Below are 16,342 nucleotides of genomic sequence, written 5' to 3'. Positions count from 1 at the left end.
TCCCGCGTCACATATCGTCTCGTTCGGCTTGCGTCACGAGACCCTGACCATATAAAAATCCTATCGAGAATTCCAGGTCTCTCTCCCGCCAGACACCGATCGCGTCGGCCAATTTTATAACCGTGAAACGAAATCTCGAATCACAAAGGTCGCGGGAGTCGACCGCGATGGGAGCCCCGGAGGTTTCCCGGGTAACTTGGACACGACACTCGAATCGCGACCGGCGAAGCCTCGATCCATCGATCCAAGACCCGTGACCAACTCCATCGAGTGTTAAAGTGTTCTCCAATTAGTGCCTTTTGTCGAAACCACAGTGATTTTCTGTCTTCCCGGCGACAGATTCGCGCATAGATTACACGTATTACAGTTCGACGCGCGGTTCGCCATGTTAAGATCGTTAACGACCCTCTTGCTACTATCTCACGTACAATGCTTTCTACCGCCAGCTATTCTGGAGACCGTGTACCATTTCTTCACCGGTTTTCCCGTGACCTCGGACGATTTAGTACGGGACGAGACGTCCTTATCCAACGAGTACGATTTTATCGTGATCGGGGCCGGTTCCGCCGGATCTGTGCTGACGAACCGTCTTACCGAGAATCCAAACTGGAGCGTGTTGTTGCTCGAGGAGGGCAAGGACGAGATGTTTCTCACGGACATCCCGCTGATGGCGCCCGTACTGCATGTCACGGACTACGTTCGGTTGCACAGAAGCGAGCCGGGGCCCCGAAAACGGGACGGGACCGGGGGTTTCTGTTTGTCGATGAACGAGGGTCGTTGCAACCTGCCAGGTGGTAGAGCGGTCGGTGGTAGTTCGGTGGTGAATTTCATGATATATTCCAGAGGCTCGCCGGCCGATTACGACGATTGGGCCGCGCAGGGCAATACCGGCTGGAGTTATCGGGACGTGTTGCCGTATTTCGTTAAATCGGAGAATTGCAAACTGCTGGATCCGGATCTTAGGTATCGTTTCAAATTGTACAAACTTTCCGTTCGGATACTCATCCGTCTGTTTCAAAAAAAAAAAAAAAAAGTGGCATTGAGACGAGACCACGAGCTGTAAAATTGGCCTTGATTTCGGTGTTCGACGTCTACGTTACATCGACACGAATTTTCCTGTCAGATTCCATGGTCACGGAGGATACCTCGATGTCACGACTTCGCCGTACGTCTCCCCTCTGCGGGAACGTTTTCTCCAAGCGGGCAGAGAACTGGGTTATGATGTAATCGATTATAACACCGACCGACATATTGGATTCTCGCCGGCCCAGGTTCATCTACGAAATGGCCATAGGGTCAGCGCGAACAAGGCTTTTCTAAGGCCCATTCGCGATCGAGGAAACTTTCATCTATCGAAATTCTCCAGAGCGACCAGGATCGTCATCGATCCGAGGACCAGAACCGCGATCGGCGTCGAATTCGTTAAGAACGGGAAGAAATTGTTCGCCTCTGCTCGAAAGGAAATCATACTATCAGCAGGTGATCGAGAAAATTTCGCTACGTTATCTCGCGTGTTCACGACTATTTTAGGCCAGTGAACTTTCACCAACCTATATTACATTAATCGTTCGTTCGAATTTATCCAGGCACCTTGAACTCACCGCAACTTCTCATGCTGTCGGGGATAGGACCTAAAGATCATCTCGCGTCCTTGAGCATCGACGCGATCGTGGATCTCCCGGTCGGTTACAATCTTCAAGATCACGTCAGCATGTCGGCGCTCACTTTTCTGGTGAACGAGAGCGTGACCATCGTCGAGCCCCGTCTCGCGTCGAATCTGGCGAACACTTTCGATTACTTCGTCAAGGGAACCGGTCCTCTGACCGTGCCTGGTGGGGCCGAGGGTTTGGCCTTTCTCGACACCAAACAAGATCGTCGAAAGGGATCGTCTCGAGTGAACAAAAAAGGAAATCGCAAGGGTTACGGTGTCGAACGAGGTAACGTGTTATAAGCCCCTTAAAAGACAAGCTTTTAAAGCAAGCTGCGAAAGCGTTCGATATAACCGATAACGCGTTTCCTTTTCAGTTCGTCCCTCGCCGAATATATCCTCCATTAACGTCGACACCGGATACTTCGACTCGTTTCTCAACTCGCTCTCGGATAAACGGAAGGAAACGGACGTTCCCGATATAGAATTGGTATTGGGTATAAGCGCGTTAACCGGGGACACATCGGGTAGTTACAGAGGGCTGCTCGGTTTGTCGGACCAGTTTTACAAAAAGGTTTTCTCCGGCTACGAAGGTCTCGACGCGTTCTCCATCGTTCCGGTGCTCCTGCATCCAAAGAGTCGCGGACGGGTTAGCTTGAGAACCTCGAACCCGTTCGACCCTCCTGTGTTCGACATAAATTACTACGATCACGAAGACGACCTGAGAACCATGGTTCGAGGCATTAAGAAGGTGAGCGCTCATTCGTGTCGGTTAATTCGTGTCAACGAGAGTCACGACGTGTGCACTGGAATACCTCGAAAAAAAAAAATACGACTTTTTTTTTTTACATTAGCCAAACCCACGATAAGTACTTGCCTTTCGTTTGATACAAGCCGTATATACCTGGCCCTATAGCCACTTACCGTTTACACATTTTTATTACCTTTCTGTCCTTCGCGTACGACTCGCATAACAATTCCTTAATTCGGTGTCAGTCGTCACGGCGTACACATCTAGTCGTCGCGAAATAGCTCTCTAATTTGTTTATAGTATTTTATTGTTAATTATTTTTATTATTAATTTATTACATGTTTAATTTATTTATCATAGTGTTGTGTATAGTTTGAGTTAATTAATTCAGTGTTGCAAGAAGATTCGTTAATGTTGTCCGTGTGAAAGAAAAATTGCATGCTCGAATTCATCTGTCACACATCGTAAGTTTGGCTACGAGGTTAAAGTGTAATTTTTTTTAGGCCAGTGTATGTGCCGGCAATTTGAATCGTTTTCGATTTCCCTTCTACTTAGATACGTAGAATCACCCTGCAAAGTTTCTGGCACCTGTAACCGGAACATCTTGTGTCACAATTATCACTGTCGAGACAACGCGTCATAATTATTTTACGAATCTTCAAGACACGTAACGCATAACGCTTCGTGGGTATTATCCGCAGGCTATACAAGTTGCAACGAGCAGGGCCTTCCAGCGTTTCAACGCGACCTTGCTGCCCGTTGGTTTCCCAGGTTGCGAACGTGTCCCATTCGATACCGATCCGTATTGGGCCTGTGTTGCACGGCACGTGAGCACGACCCTGGGTCACTTCGCTGGCACGTGCAAGATGGCCACGAGAAAGAACGGAGGTGTGGTGGACCACAGGTTACGGGTCCATGGGATCGATGCTCTCCGGATCGTGGACGCTAGTATAATACCGAGCTTAATGTCCGGTCACACGAACGCGCCCGCTTATATGATCGCCGAGAAAGCCGCGGATATGATTAAACAGGACTGGAAAGTGTTCGTTTCGCATGAACGGTGTCGTTGAAAGGATGTAAAGAATAAGAACTCGAGAAACGTCACGTCGGCGGATGTGTATTTAAACATAAATTAGTTTAAGACTAAAGTAACGGAACGATAAGAGACAGAGTAGTTCGCGCGAACGTAGATTCTCGTGAAACAGGCGTCTACAAGTGTGTGTGTGTGTGTGTGTGTGTGTTTTGTATCTACGCTGGTCCACGGGTGTAGCGTATACTTTGATTACAATAATGACCTCGGAACCACGGAACGTAATCGTGTTAAAATGACTGATCTGTCGAGATAATGGATGTCCATCTTTGGCAACGAGTGTGTTTCTCGTCTAGAGCAACGTATGTACAATCGAACGAATTTTTCTTTTTTTTTTCAATACCACTACGAAATCCTCGCGATACAATCGAATTTGGAGCTAGCGGGTCCAAAATATCGAAAGGCTAGCTAGAAACGCGAACGCGAGAATTCGGGAGAGTTGTGTCCAAGGTGTTGCAGCTGCGGCACCTGAAATTGAATCGAAATCGTTAAAAGACGATCGATCGAGTACAATTTCATCGAGAGCAAAAGAATCGTGTACCGTTGTCGCTGAATCGGATGCAATCGTGCAGCTTTTCGGTCACGGTGTAATCCTTGGCGCATGCGCATAAGCCTGAAAAAATTCGTTGTTTTAATCGACGAAATTGTCTAATTTCGAAGCATTTAGAAATCTTACCGTCCACGCAATCGACGTTCATCACCTCGGTCGAATACGAGTCTCTGTACGTGTCGGTGATGCACTCTTTGTGGTTCTCGCATCGTTCGTTCAATGCTAAAAAAATAATCGATGGATCAATCGGTCAAGTTTCCTGCGCGCGCGCGATGTTGGATCGGTTACGATTCTGCACCGGCGATACTGACCGACATCCTTGATGCACACGGAACCGCGTTGATGGAAATACTCGAGGCAGCCGCACTTGTCGTTAGAACCGCATTTGCTGTCTTTCAGGAATAGCTGGCACTGAGAGTCCTCTTGACACGGTTCTCCGACGGAATTGGCAGCTTTCAGACACCGTTTACCGTCCCTCGACAGCACGTGATCCACTCTGCACGAGCAGACGTCGATGCATCTCGAATTCTCCGCGACGCATTCGTAATCGTTCAGGCATTGGTCCCCCAGTTCTGGTAAAAGTGGATTAGATTCTACTTATTCTCTCGAGAAAAGAAAATGTACCACGTCGACGCGAACGAGATAGCGTTACTTGCCTTTACTCGGTATGCAACCGTCGTTCCGTGGATTCGGATGGTACTTCAACGTGCACTCGCAGAATCCTGTCACGCAGTAACTGTCCTTGATGTAGCAATTCCGATTCGTCTGACAGGCGAGTCCTAAACCTGGAACACGCGAACGAAACACTCTGACCATCGATCCAAATCCAGCACCACCGTTTCCCCTAGTTCGCGTTAGCTACGTAGCAACCGCGCGAATGAAGAATGATCGTTGCGCGCGATACGTCGTCGCGCAGGAAACGCGAGCATTCCACGGGAACCAAGGGGTGTGTGTGTGTGTGTGTGTGTGTGTGTGTGTGTGTGTGTGTGTGTGTACAACCTACCAACAGACTCGTAACACCTTCCCTCGACGTAATGAGAGCCGTCGGAACACTGACAGATATTTCGTCGACACTCGGAGTAGGGAGCAAAGGTCACGCGACACTGTACATCCGCCTCGCATGGGTCTCCTATGGCAGCCGCCACTGTGAAAGAAAATTTCATTTCGTTAATTAACGGTCTGGTTACAGAAACGTCAGATTTACGCGGGTGTATTCTCCACGGTTCCGAGAGCCTCGATGATGCCATTCCGTCTGAGAAGTCGAGGGAAATATGGTTAATCTTTGTCGGTTCGGCGAGCACGACGAACGACACGCTCCAAGGAGACGGGAGGCCGTGAGAAAGGGACGGCTAGGCGCACGGACGAGGGAAGATATCCCTGTGGAATCACGTTTCCGAGGTCGGCGACACCGATTCCGTGTCTCGCGCGACTATGACAATTAATCGAAAACTTTTCTGGATCACGACCGCCGCAGTTTCGTCGAAACAAACAGACCCCCTCGAAAATACGGCGGTTACCAGTAAGTAGTAATTTGCTTCGACGGGCCACGAACCTCCCCCCCGAGCGGACGTATACTTTAACTTCGTTAAATTGACGCGCGTCCACGGAGGAGATTAAAGAGGCGGAAGGGTTCTAACGAGAAAATTGCCACCGGGGAATTTTGGGTAACTACGCGCCGCTGTGAGCGTCATCGAGGAACCGGAGAATTAATAATCGTGAGTTAACAATCCATCCGGATATGGGGGTAGATACTGTATCCCCGCGTGCGAATATGTTTCTTAGGAACGTCTTACCCTTCAGGCACTCCACGTGCGTGCGATTCTTATAGACGATGTAATCGTCTTTGCACAAACAGGCTTCTTGATTCCAACAGTAAGCGTTCTTCATACAGTCGTCGTCGTATCGACACTTGGCCAAGGTCTCTGAAAGAAAAAAAAGTCACGTTTCAATCTGTTCGAGCGTTCAAATACGTCAATTCGATTAGTCGCGGTTGCTACACGAAAGATCAGACATCAAAAGCCCCGACCATTCTTTGATCTCCGACCCAACAAGCGATAGATTTCGAGAAGCGTGTAGGTTTTTCGGGCGCGGTTCGATAACCGAAGGTAAGAAAATATTTCGCCTTCGGTGTTTTGTTCCCCGACGGGGGAAACACGAAAGAAGCGTCGTTGTGTCGCATACGTACGATGGGGTGGCGTTCGCTCCTGGCAACGGGGTAGTTCCTGGTGGACGTAGGAAATGGTCGCGCAGACGGTGACAGGCACGAGGACGAGGAGCCTCGATAACCCGACCACCGTCCTGGTCGGCGTCATCCTCGCGCCGCCGCCGCTGATACAACGTCTTCTTCTGGTTGTTGTTCCATCGGTCTGGCCCGAGACTTCGTCATTCCCGTGGATCCCGATCCCGAGGACGATCGTACGTTCCCTCGTTCCCTCGTTCGTCCGGGCTCGTTCGGCCAGGCCTCCGACGCAACGACTCCTCCTTCTCCGCGTTTCTTTACGATCTTCCGTGTTTACTGTCCGCGTTACACAACGCTACTGCGTGCTCCTCGTCACCGCGGCGAAGCCCCGGTCTATTGTCAGACATCGCGTCAGGTCCGTCGACGGGCCTACTTATACGTACACACCAGTCGCGCGCTCGCCATTCGCGTCTATCCGTTCGTCGATTTTCCTCGTTACGGAACTATTCGACCGATTATTATCGAATAAGTATGCGGTTCTATCGTCGCGTCGTACAATTACCTCTTCGGGAATTATCTTGGAACAGTAATAGCCAGTTCAAGCGACAGGTTTTTTCACCGATTCGGTAATTCTGCCGATGATGATTTGGCAAAATGACCGTATCGTCCGAACGGAGTGTAACCGGATCAATTTTGGGGAATAGAGACACGGCAACGGTGTCGGATTCGCGAAAACGCATGAGCCTCGTTGCTATTGTTACGTGAAAGCGAGACCGCGGTTTTATCGATCGCCAAGCAAATCGGGTTAAACGTCGCTGGATAAATGTCCGCCGAATTTACCACTCGATTAACGAATAATTATCACGATGCAGTGTCCCCGTTTCGTAATCAACCGTCTGTATGTACAAATTATTCGCGAACGGTCGGGAAATTAAATCGTTCGCGAGCCGTGTTTTCCAGCGGCAACGTAACAGGTTGAATCGCGTGATCGGTGACGAGCGCACTCACGCGTTGAATCGCCGATCCTACCCATGGATCCTTGGTCGCGTTTAAATGTAATTTAATCGGACTCTGGTGCTGTTTCTGTGCCGTTGATTAATTGGTGACGCGAAACAATTTACACGTTCTGTCCACGCGTTACACATTATCCCGCGTCCTTTCAACGTTCTTGGAATCGACGCGGCGAATCTCGAACGGTTTCTCGGTAGTCGACGGGCACTTTTCAGACGAAGGTTACCGGTCGATGGGTACCATTTAGCGTGCTCCGCTTGCACAGTTTCCGTCTGTTACGCAACAACAAGCCGCCCGGCATGACCCGGTACAAACACAGAAGCCATTGTTACGCGTCGCGTTCAACTCGTTAGTGCCCGCGACACGTTAACGTTATCGTATCCGTGGCATTAACACCGTCTGTAATATCGAAATAACAAGAATCGTTGGTGTGCGTAAATTACGAAACGATCACTTATCGGTGGGGAATCGAGCACAACATCTCCCTTCGCCTCCGAAGGAATTTCGTTGTTTGTACAAGCGGTACCAGTCTTTTCGATACCACTGACATCGAGTCATCGATCAATATCGACTGCATTCCCGACTACGACCTCACCCGGCTATCGAATAACGCGAAAAAATATGTATAGTTCGAGTACCCATAATGTACCACACCGTGATCGTCGTCGCGCATGAGTTTCCGCGATTTCGATGACTCTAGACGATGTCAAAGTACAATACAAAAAAGCGTTCGTTCTCACCGTTACCGTTCGCCCCGTGTCGTTATTATCGTCGCCAGTTTATTGCCACGTACACACACACGCACGCACACACATTCATATTTGTATCTCCTGCGGGCACGATAGCACCATTAGCTCGGGCACGGGGGGCGTTCCAATCCGTTGACGATCGATACGCGAAGGTGAGCAACGCACAGATTTTAAATCGATGCGCCGCATCTAGAGAAAAAAAAAAAAAACGCCTGGTCCGTGTCGGAGGGTTTAACTACTAAACGAATCGCTTCCTGCGATCGGTCGGACGGATTTTGTCACGCGTCCTCTCAGAGGATCAAGCACGGCGGGGTATTGTTTCCACGTCGCGTGTCGCTACGTAATGGAGATCGCGCAACGCCAACCTTTTGTTCGAGACGAATGCCGCAATATCGCCCTGGTTCGGGAGCGGAGGAGCGTTAGACCGAAATATCGGACGACGGGAGGGAACGATCTCTCTTGTTCTTTAATTATGCGCGCCGGTTCCAACCCGACATTCGCCCATAACTGTGAGAACCAACAGCGTAGATCCGGCCTCCCCACGTTTCCCCGCGTAGCCCGAAGAAAGGAACGGTCTCGCTTACTCGCTTGCTCCCCAGCGAATAAGTACGCCCTTTCAAGCTTTTCTTACGTATTCTGCCCCTCGGCCGATCTGTCTATCTGTCGAAATCTTGCGCAAAAGTCGACGCCAGCTAATTCCTTCGACAACGATTTTAGAGACAATAATTACTTATAGAAAATTTCACGCGAATTCTCGTCGCGTAAGCGTTCAACGGACTTCGATCGTAAGCATCTGTCGAGTAACGATCCTCTATGGAAAATCCCAGAAAACCTTCTAAACGAGGAGAACCAGCCAACGAGTTTCACAAAAACGTGTCTGAAACGCGATCCCGTTTTGTCGTCGAGTGTGTAATATCAGTCGCGTGAATCTCCCGACGGTCGTCGACGGCGAAAGATCGGAGCAAGGAACAGCCTGGGCAACGGCAAAGAAATCTCACGATCGAATAGAACACGCAACACTCACGTCTACGGAGCAGATGCTCGTGCTGTCCGTGCGCGGCAACGACTGCACTCCACGCGGCGAAGCAGAAGCCGAGTCCGATCGACAACGCAACACCTCCCATCGGGAGACGATCTACCAAGCCCGCCATCTCCGCCGTTCCGGACGAGCTTCTCGACGGTTTTTCGCTGTTTCTTCCTCTTCCTTTCCTCCTTTCCTCGTTTCTCCGTTCCTCTTTCCTTCTTGGCGAACAAACGAATTTCACGAGTGGCCGCACGGTGCTTCGAACAGGTTCCACCGTGTCTATGTCCGGCCCAACGTTTGTCCCGCGACTTTATCTAATCGGTGCCGCGTTGATAAGTTCACCGTGCGAGCACACGGGAACGACGAGAGTCATTTATTGTCTTGAACGTAACCGCTGGTACGATCGGCACTGAAATCACGCCGGGCTAAGAGACGGTGACGCATCGTCGGAAATTTTGCGTTCTACGATTAATACGCATCGATCGACACGCCGTGGCGTCGTCGCGCGTCTCAACTGCGTTCGAAACCGAAAGTATCGCGAGAGGTGATCGGTCGATCACCTTCTCCATGCAAGAATAATTGGGAACGAAAGGTATCGGTGATTCCTTTTTTCATTCAGGCAGGTAATTCAAGGAAAACATACAATTTCTTGTACTTAACTTTTTTATTTACCAATATTAAAAACAAGTGGTACAAAAGCGAATAACAGTAGAAACTTTGTTAGGAACGCTCTTAAACTAAGAAAGAAGATATTCTATTGTTGTTTTTTCTTCGCGTATGAATGCCACGCGATTCTAAAAAGAAAAATCACGATGTTCTTTCCACGCTTTCAGATCGATTAACAATCAAAATGCAACTTTGATCGCAAAAAATAAAATATCGTTCACGGCCTATTCGGTGGAAGCGTTGTGATAATTGGCATTCCGTGGTGTAAACTGTAAATAAGTGAGCCAGTCGTCGATCAACGTTCAAACGTGCTCTTGATCCAGACGATATCTCTGCCGCGTTCGTTCGTTCGTTCGCGAAAAGATAAGACGATCGCGTTGAGTTTTTGCCTCGGCGAGCGAGTTACTCGTTTCTTTGGTCTCTGTGTACGTACACGTTTCTTTGAGGATAGAAGAGAGAACTACGTGGGAGAAAAGCAGTCGCGCGATAAGCGCGCAACCAGCGCAGCGCCTCGATCGCGTCCGCGGCAGAGGAAGTCCTCGAACGCTTCGTTGCACCCGCCACAACGGCGCGTTCTCTCGTCGCGCTCGACGCGTAAGTAGTATAACCCTGTAAGTACGATCTCGACGACATCCGACGCCGTCCTCGCAACACTCGCTTTCCTTTCCGCGCTGAATCGCGTGCTCGCCGCGAGAGACAACGCGCGGGGATAGTCGTCGAAATGGATCGTCTCGAGGCCTAGATTTCCTCGAAGGGACCGACGAATAGGAACGTCGCGAGTAAAAGGGTTAGAAGGGATCCCAGGAAACGCGTACCTGAAAAAAGAAAAGAAAAAAAAAAAGAACGAAGGAAACCGGAGTAAGATCGTAGTAGCTGGAGATCGGAGCTGACGTCGTATAGTTGGTTTTTCGCTTACCTTCGTTAACGACGCACGCGTCATCCTCTCGATGAAAATCTTCCGCGCAAACGCACACATTCGCCGTGCATGTCACGGCCTTTCGCGTCCTGTTTTCGTCGTCGGCCTGGTAACAATCGTACGCGTTCCCGCATTGTTCGTCCAGACCTGTGTCCGTGTGCAGTGTACGTATACGAGATAATAATATAATAATCTCTCTTGACGGGAGAAAAGCTCGTTTACAATTACAAAACATAAAATCGTGTTTTACCTGTGTCGAGGTAGCATCGATTCATTTCGAGCTCGAAATGGTGCCGATCCAGACACCTACACGTCCCGTCGATACACGCGGCCGCGTCTCCGAAGCTCTGCGAACATTGTTTGTCCTCGACGCACTTGTTCAGAAATTCTCGGGCGACCGGTAGACATCTTTTCCCAGTCGAGTCGATCACCGTCTCCTCGAAACAATCGCAGATCATCTTCTCCTCGATGCACACCGCGCCCTGGACCTTGCTGCATTCCTCGGGCCGCGAGCATCGTTCTCCAAGGGCTGCGAAACACAGAGTCGAGTCGAAACGATCGAAATAGAGCTTATCCGAAATTACGACGAACGAACGGGTTCTGGTTTACCGATAGTCTCGTAGCAAGCGTTCCCCGCGTAATGATATCCCGGGATGCAATCGCAGCGACCATTCTGGCACGTGGTGTTCGCCAGAAAATCCGTACATTGCCTGTCCTCGACGCACGGGGACTCGATCGCGTTCACCCCTGAAAGATACGGAAAAAACGATTCCGTGAGTGCTCGTCGATACGGTGCCCACCAACGAGGGACAAGCGTTCTTACTCTTAAGACACGTCTTCCGAGTGGTGGACATAACGTAATCTTTCTGACAGTCGCACTGGCTTATCGACGTGTTGCACATGGAGTTGTTGAACGTGCACTCTTTATCGAGCTTGCAGCTGTGGAAAATGGGCGAACCTGAAAAAGGAAACGGCGCGCGATTTCAATATCGATCGAGACATCGGTATTAGGTACCATCGGTGTGTATACGTATAATACGTATGTACATATCTATGCTACGTAGTTAGGTATATTTACCTGCGTTTCTGCTGTTCGGGCGTAAAATTCCCGCGTTGGAACAGTTCCGATACTCCGTTCCGTACTTGCACTCACAGTGCCCGTTCCTGCAGAACGGGTCTTTCAGTAGGACCGAAAACTTGACGCAATCTTCCGACGTCTCGCAAGGTATCGTTACGTCTGCAACACGAATGTCAGGGCGGTGGTATCAACACCGTGCGCTGGAGCTTCGTTTCGTACCGAATAAGACGAGTCTCGTACTCGTCGAAGGCCACGAATTCGTAGTTCTCGAACGGGGATTCAAAGAGTCGCGGAGAGCACACCGCGATCCGGGTCGCTTCCGAGTTTTTTAAAGTACGTTCGACGTGTGCTCGAACGATCGATCGGTGTATCGTTGCCGGTGCGGTTTTCTTTCGCTATTCAAACACGTCTTTTCTGGTCTCGAATGATTCGCTGCGTCGACGAATCGTGACCAAATACCTTTGGCATCTCTGATACATTGTACGTCTGGTAAAGTAAAGTATATATGTATACACACGTGATGCTTTGGAATTCAACGATTTCCTATAAAGAAATATAATCTACCAAATTTATTCGACTTGCACAGAAACACTGGAAATACATTAAGACCACGGATCAAAAGCGAAGAGTATTGACTGTATTTCTGTTTATTAATCTTCCCGTGACAAGAATAGCGATCCACTGGTGGTAGAAATATTCTGCTAGAAATATTGTATAGCTGAGATCGTTTCCGACGATCCTCGCGAAACGGAATTTTTCGATGAGAATCGAATATCGTCCGCCATTTCGACAGACTTTTTTCCTCGAGACCGCGCAAGTAAAGGTCGTCTTTATTTTGTAAGAACGGTCGTCGACGTTCGTATACAAGCTGTGCCAGGACGTTACCTAAATACGAAATGTCGTATCGATAGATATACATATATGTACATCGGTTACCACGAATAATCTGACGATAAATCGATCCACCGAATACCTCTCGATCCCTTCGTTTCGCTCGGCGGTATCCAGAGTGGCCGAGTTCGATGAATCGAAGTGGAAATTTCACGAGAATAATATTACGCACGATGTTATATGTATATTGTGTTCACGGTAAAACACGAAACTCGATCGACGATGAAAATTACACGCTTCTTACGATTTCGAGTTCCATCATTTCCCGATTCAGGAAAAAACCGATCGCGAGATTCAATGCCTGTTCCCGTGAATTTGAAATTAGCTTGTTGTCCGATCCAAGTAAAGAGAGAGCGAGAGAGAGATAAAGGAAACGTTACCGATCTGCTCGGCGGTTGCGAGGCCTAAGATCGCGAGAAGTTCCACGGCCAAGAAGAAACCCATGGTGTTGCACCGTTTCGTTCCGACGTTAACGAGCATCGTGGTCGACGACGAGCACTTGTCCTGCGAACTAGCTAGCGTACTTATATCGTTTCGCGATCTAGCATCAATAGCGCACGACTGAGGAACGCGAAGCCGGCTCGAACGCGCGGTTGACCATATTCTCCCACCATCGTGATATTCTTCCAGTCAGGCAGCTGGCGACTGGCGACGGAACACGATTCGATTCCGTCTTTCTGTCAATCTCCGACATCTTTCCTGGGGCTTTTCAAATCGCACGGAAATTCTCGACTTCTCCGTTCGAGTTATCTCGCCGTGATTCAAAGACGCGCACACAACGCACCATCGTTTCGAGGTACCTGCATACATTCATGACTCTCGCGTAACCGACGATGAGTCGCACCTGTGATTCGGTGCGTTCGAACGCTTCCACCGTCGAGCTCGATCCGTCTGATTCACCGTTCCGAATCGTATACCGAGCATGTATATCGGTGATAAACCACGAGATAACGATTGTTATCACGGAAGGGCGTGCACCGCTACGCTTTACGACGAGACACTTAACCGTGTCTTATCCGGGAAACGTAGTCGCGTCGAAAGTGCCGCGATCGCAGTGAAATCAAAGGAAACCAAAAACCCAACGTCTTTCTTTGCAAATACGTTGTATTCGAGATGCGGAGGAGCGACAGTTTCGGTAACACCGGCCTGGTGTTCCTCGTTGTCGGATCGGTCTTGTGTTTCGAACGTAAATATTAACGAACAAGCGCATAACCAAACGCTTTCGTTTCCGGGCGACTGGTCGTGTCGAAACCGAGAGTAGTTGGAATAGCGTGATAATTGTTTCAGAAATCGCGGGACAACAAATCGGGACTGCGAAGTACGGCGAACAATGCGAGAGGGACCGTAACTGTATACCTCATGCGTTCTGCCGGGTACAGAAGAGCTGCGTCTGCGAGGCGTATTATTCACCGACTCTGGACCGAACAATGTGCATCGCCAGTGAGTCTCGTGGGTTCGTATCGTTGACGCGAGAATTAGATCTCCTTCGGTGTTTCTTTCGTTAGATGAGGGGGCATCTTGCATCGACAACTCTACCTGTCGATCGATGACTAACGCCGTGTGCAGACAGGGAAAATGCACTTGCCAAGACTCGTACGCGTTGGACACGAGGAACTCGTCGAATTGCATTAGCAGTAAGTAACGTGGCGGCCGCGATAGGATTCGTAACGAAGACCGATCGGAGTATAATAAGTACACATTATACAATACATGCGATGAATCGGCCGTTGCAGGACCATCGAGGGAGGGCGATCGTTGTCAACGGGACGACGATTGTCAAGAGGCGCTTGGCCGTGCAATGTGTGTCAGCGAACGGTGTCGATGCCTCTCGCAGTACCATTTCGTCAATGAAACTGGAAAATGCTTACCAACACGATGTAAGAACTTGTAACATGTACATCTAACCTTCGATGTTGCGCTTTTTCGACCAATTGCCAACCGGTTCACGCAGGCGTTTTCTCACCTTGAATCTACGATTCACCGAATCTCGGTTTTCACCATTGCAGCTGGATACGGAAAAGCGCAACAGAAACTTGTCCAACAAACTGCACAATCCATTAATCCATTAATTCGTTAACGCGTTCTTTTCAGTTTTGTACAATCCCTGTACAAAGGATTACGATTGCGTGGGTTACAGTACCGAAGATGTCCTTGAGTGTCGAAACGGCGAATGCGTTTGTAAAAAAGGAGAGACGGGTTGTAACAAAGGTTAATAAGAATTAATTGTACCGCGTTGCTATCGAATACGGTCGACCTATTTTTTAAGCTGCTCTAAGCTTTCTCTCTCACTCTCTCTCTCTCTCTCTCTCTCTCTCTGTTTCAGCCCCTCCGTTTACTTCCGTTGCAATTCCTGCGATACTGCTAATGCTCTTCTTCTGGATGATTTAAATTCATTTTTATTTGTAATCCACATCTCGAATAAACATACCTACGTTTATACAACATTTAGCTTCTTCGGTCTTTTTCTCGTCTAAAAACTAACAAGACCAAATCTACGGATTTTGAGCTTGTATTATTAAAAGATTATGTTTTTTTTTTGCCGGTCGTGACACCCGTGGTAAGTCACTCAAATTGCCCGCGAAATCTTACAGACGGATGTGTGAGAATTTCTGATGATGGAAAAAGGCAAAAATCTCAGTAATTAGGCGTTCAAAGTGAACGTCGTTAGCCTCAAATTATTCCTTTTCCACACAATGCATAGACCCAATACTGCAGAAGCCCAGAACTAGTGAAATTATTTATACTTGTATTAATGCAGATAGATACGGAGCGGTAACCCTAATTGCAGCAGATTCCAATCGCATTTACACCGTTCAACGAGCATAACTTCTCTTCCTCTCGCATTAGATTCGAAGATCAAAGAACGTAGATTAATATCCTCTAGCGATTGAGAACCAGTAATAATAAGAACATTGTTAAAGTCGCAATTGTTTGCAACGGTTGACACTGTATCCCTTCATACGCACCCCGTTCAGTTCACTTTGGCCAACTCGTATATTGTTATGCCGGCAGCTTTCATCTTGACCAAGCATTCGATTTGTAGCTTAAAGAACGTAGATTAATCCCCTGTCATTGACAATAACAATAAACGACCAGAACACTGTTAAAATCACATTTAATCGCGGAATACCACTATTTTTTTAACCGGTGGCGCCACCCGTGCCGAATCCCTGAAACTGCTAGCCAAATCATACCGACAGGTAAGTGAAAATTTCTGGCGACGGAAAAATGCTAATATCTCACTAATTAAGCGCTTAAAATCAATGTAGTTGTTCTCAAGTTATTCCAGACGACTCCATACATAGCCCCAATACTGCACAAACCCGGAGTTAGACAAATTATTTATGCATATGTTAATGAAGACCCTTATGGAGTGGTAACCCCAATCGCAGCAGGTTACAATGACATTTACACTGTTAAACGAGCATAACTTTTCTTTGTCAGGCTTTGGATTCCAAGATCAAAGAACGTAGATTAATATCCTGTAGCGACTGGGAACCAGTAATAATAAGAACAACATTAAAATCACAATTATCTGCAACGGTTGACACTTTGTCTCGTCATTCGCACCTCCTATAGTTCACTTTGAATAGGTCTTACAGTGTTATGCAAACAGATTTCAGCTTCATCAATCATTTGATATGAAGCATAAGGAACGTAGAATAATCTCCTGTCATTGAAAATAACGATAAACGACCAGAACACTGTTAAAATCGCATTTAATCGCGGAATACCACTATTTCTCGACTGGTGGCGCCATCCGTGGCGAATCGGTGAAACTGCTAACCA

The 16,342-nt window shown here is 48.3% G+C and overlaps 4 protein-coding genes across 12 annotated transcripts; 2 read left to right on the top strand and 2 right to left on the bottom strand.

Annotated features, from left to right (window-relative positions):
* The first annotated feature begins 385 nt into the window (after positions 1 to 385).
* LOC107191430 (glucose dehydrogenase [FAD, quinone]-like) lies at positions 386 to 3,569 on the top strand. Its single transcript, XM_015580476.1, has 5 exons — positions 386 to 963; positions 1,124 to 1,479; positions 1,587 to 1,919; positions 2,026 to 2,399; positions 3,101 to 3,569. Exons 1-5 carry the CDS (start codon positions 386 to 388, stop codon positions 3,467 to 3,469), a joined length of 2,010 nt encoding a protein of 669 aa, XP_015435962.1. The 3' UTR covers positions 3,470 to 3,569.
* A 70-nt stretch (positions 3,570 to 3,639) lies between these two features.
* LOC107191431 (prion-like-(Q/N-rich) domain-bearing protein 25) lies at positions 3,640 to 9,395 on the bottom strand. Of its 8 annotated transcripts, none has more exons than XM_015580484.1 (9): positions 9,003 to 9,020; positions 6,225 to 6,611; positions 5,833 to 5,961; positions 5,043 to 5,183; positions 4,696 to 4,824; positions 4,351 to 4,611; positions 4,166 to 4,261; positions 4,031 to 4,102; positions 3,640 to 3,957 (listed from the first exon to the last, which is right to left on the bottom strand). In XM_015580484.1, the coding sequence occupies exons 2-9, from the start codon at positions 6,349 to 6,351 to the stop codon at positions 3,869 to 3,871; spliced, it is 1,044 nt and encodes a 347-aa protein (XP_015435970.1). In that variant the 5' UTR covers positions 6,352 to 6,611; positions 9,003 to 9,020; the 3' UTR covers positions 3,640 to 3,868. The 8 variants fall into 8 exon arrangements, with proteins under 8 accessions (XP_015435970.1, XP_015435964.1, XP_015435965.1 ...); XM_015580478.1 differs by lacking the exon at positions 9,003 to 9,020 and adding an exon at positions 8,977 to 8,993 and having other exon boundaries at positions 6,225 to 6,795; XM_015580479.1 differs by lacking the exon at positions 9,003 to 9,020 and adding an exon at positions 8,610 to 8,823 and having other exon boundaries at positions 6,225 to 6,795.
* A 267-nt stretch (positions 9,396 to 9,662) lies between these two features.
* Positions 9,663 to 13,166, bottom strand: LOC107191432 (tenascin-like). Its single transcript, XM_015580486.1, has 7 exons — positions 12,934 to 13,166; positions 11,663 to 11,821; positions 11,408 to 11,542; positions 11,194 to 11,331; positions 10,835 to 11,113; positions 10,585 to 10,731; positions 9,663 to 10,483 (listed from the first exon to the last, which is right to left on the bottom strand). The coding sequence occupies exons 1-7, from the start codon at positions 13,031 to 13,033 to the stop codon at positions 10,407 to 10,409; spliced, it is 1,035 nt and encodes a 344-aa protein (XP_015435972.1). The 5' UTR covers positions 13,034 to 13,166; the 3' UTR covers positions 9,663 to 10,406.
* Positions 13,167 to 13,563: 397 nt separating this feature from the next.
* Positions 13,564 to 14,963, top strand: LOC107191433 (tenascin-like). 2 transcript variants are annotated; one of them, XM_015580487.1, is made up of 6 exons: positions 13,564 to 13,739; positions 13,841 to 13,993; positions 14,059 to 14,187; positions 14,287 to 14,430; positions 14,645 to 14,761; positions 14,877 to 14,963. In XM_015580487.1, the coding sequence occupies exons 1-6, from the start codon at positions 13,667 to 13,669 to the stop codon at positions 14,939 to 14,941; spliced, it is 681 nt and encodes a 226-aa protein (XP_015435973.1). In that variant the 5' UTR covers positions 13,564 to 13,666; the 3' UTR covers positions 14,942 to 14,963. The 2 variants fall into 2 exon arrangements, with proteins under 2 accessions (XP_015435973.1, XP_015435974.1); XM_015580488.1 differs by having other exon boundaries at positions 14,645 to 14,915.
* Positions 14,964 to 16,342: the final 1,379 nt, after the last annotated feature.

Source organism: Dufourea novaeangliae, unplaced genomic scaffold (genome assembly GCF_001272555.1).
Source record: "Dufourea novaeangliae isolate 0120121106 unplaced genomic scaffold, ASM127255v1 scaffold267, whole genome shotgun sequence".
Taxonomy (NCBI): Eukaryota; Metazoa; Arthropoda; class Insecta; order Hymenoptera; family Halictidae; genus Dufourea; species Dufourea novaeangliae.
The sequence above is the reverse complement of the archived record's forward strand: the minus strand, read 5'-3'. Positions and strand labels throughout refer to the sequence as shown.

Excerpts from the sequence above, each read along its gene's own strand:
- LOC107191430 (XM_015580476.1), top strand. The coding sequence starts at position 386 with ATGTTAAGATCGTTAACGACCCTCTTGCTACTATCTCACGTACAATGC. Across the intron at positions 964-1,123 it reads CTGCTGGATCCGGATCTTAG|ATTCCATGGTCACGGAGGAT; the intron begins GTATCGTTTCAA and ends TTTTCCTGTCAG. Across the intron at positions 1,480-1,586 it reads GGAAATCATACTATCAGCAG|GCACCTTGAACTCACCGCAA; the intron begins GTGATCGAGAAA and ends GAATTTATCCAG.
- LOC107191431 (XM_015580485.1), bottom strand. The coding sequence starts at position 9,129 with ATGGCGGGCTTGGTAGATCGTCTCCCGATGGGAGGTGTTGCGTTGTCG. Across the intron at positions 5,184-5,832 it reads GCACGTGGAGTGCCTGAAGG|TGGCGGCTGCCATAGGAGAC; the intron begins GTAAGACGTTCC and ends TTTCTTTCACAG. Across the intron at positions 4,262-4,350 it reads CGTGTGCATCAAGGATGTCG|CATTGAACGAACGATGCGAG; the intron begins GTCAGTATCGCC and ends TTATTTTTTTAG.
- LOC107191432 (XM_015580486.1), bottom strand. The coding sequence starts at position 13,033 with ATGCTCGTTAACGTCGGAACGAAACGGTGCAACACCATGGGTTTCTTC. Across the intron at positions 10,732-10,834 it reads TCGATGCTACCTCGACACAG|GTCTGGACGAACAATGCGGG; the intron begins GTAAAACACGAT and ends ACACGGACACAG. Across the intron at positions 10,484-10,584 it reads CGCGTGCGTCGTTAACGAAG|GTACGCGTTTCCTGGGATCC; the intron begins GTAAGCGAAAAA and ends TTCTTTTTTCAG.
- LOC107191433 (XM_015580487.1), top strand. The coding sequence starts at position 13,667 with ATGCGGAGGAGCGACAGTTTCGGTAACACCGGCCTGGTGTTCCTCGTT. Across the intron at positions 14,188-14,286 it reads CTCGTCGAATTGCATTAGCA|GACCATCGAGGGAGGGCGAT; the intron begins GTAAGTAACGTG and ends CGGCCGTTGCAG. Across the intron at positions 14,431-14,644 it reads AAAATGCTTACCAACACGAT|TTTTGTACAATCCCTGTACA; the intron begins GTAAGAACTTGT and ends CGTTCTTTTCAG.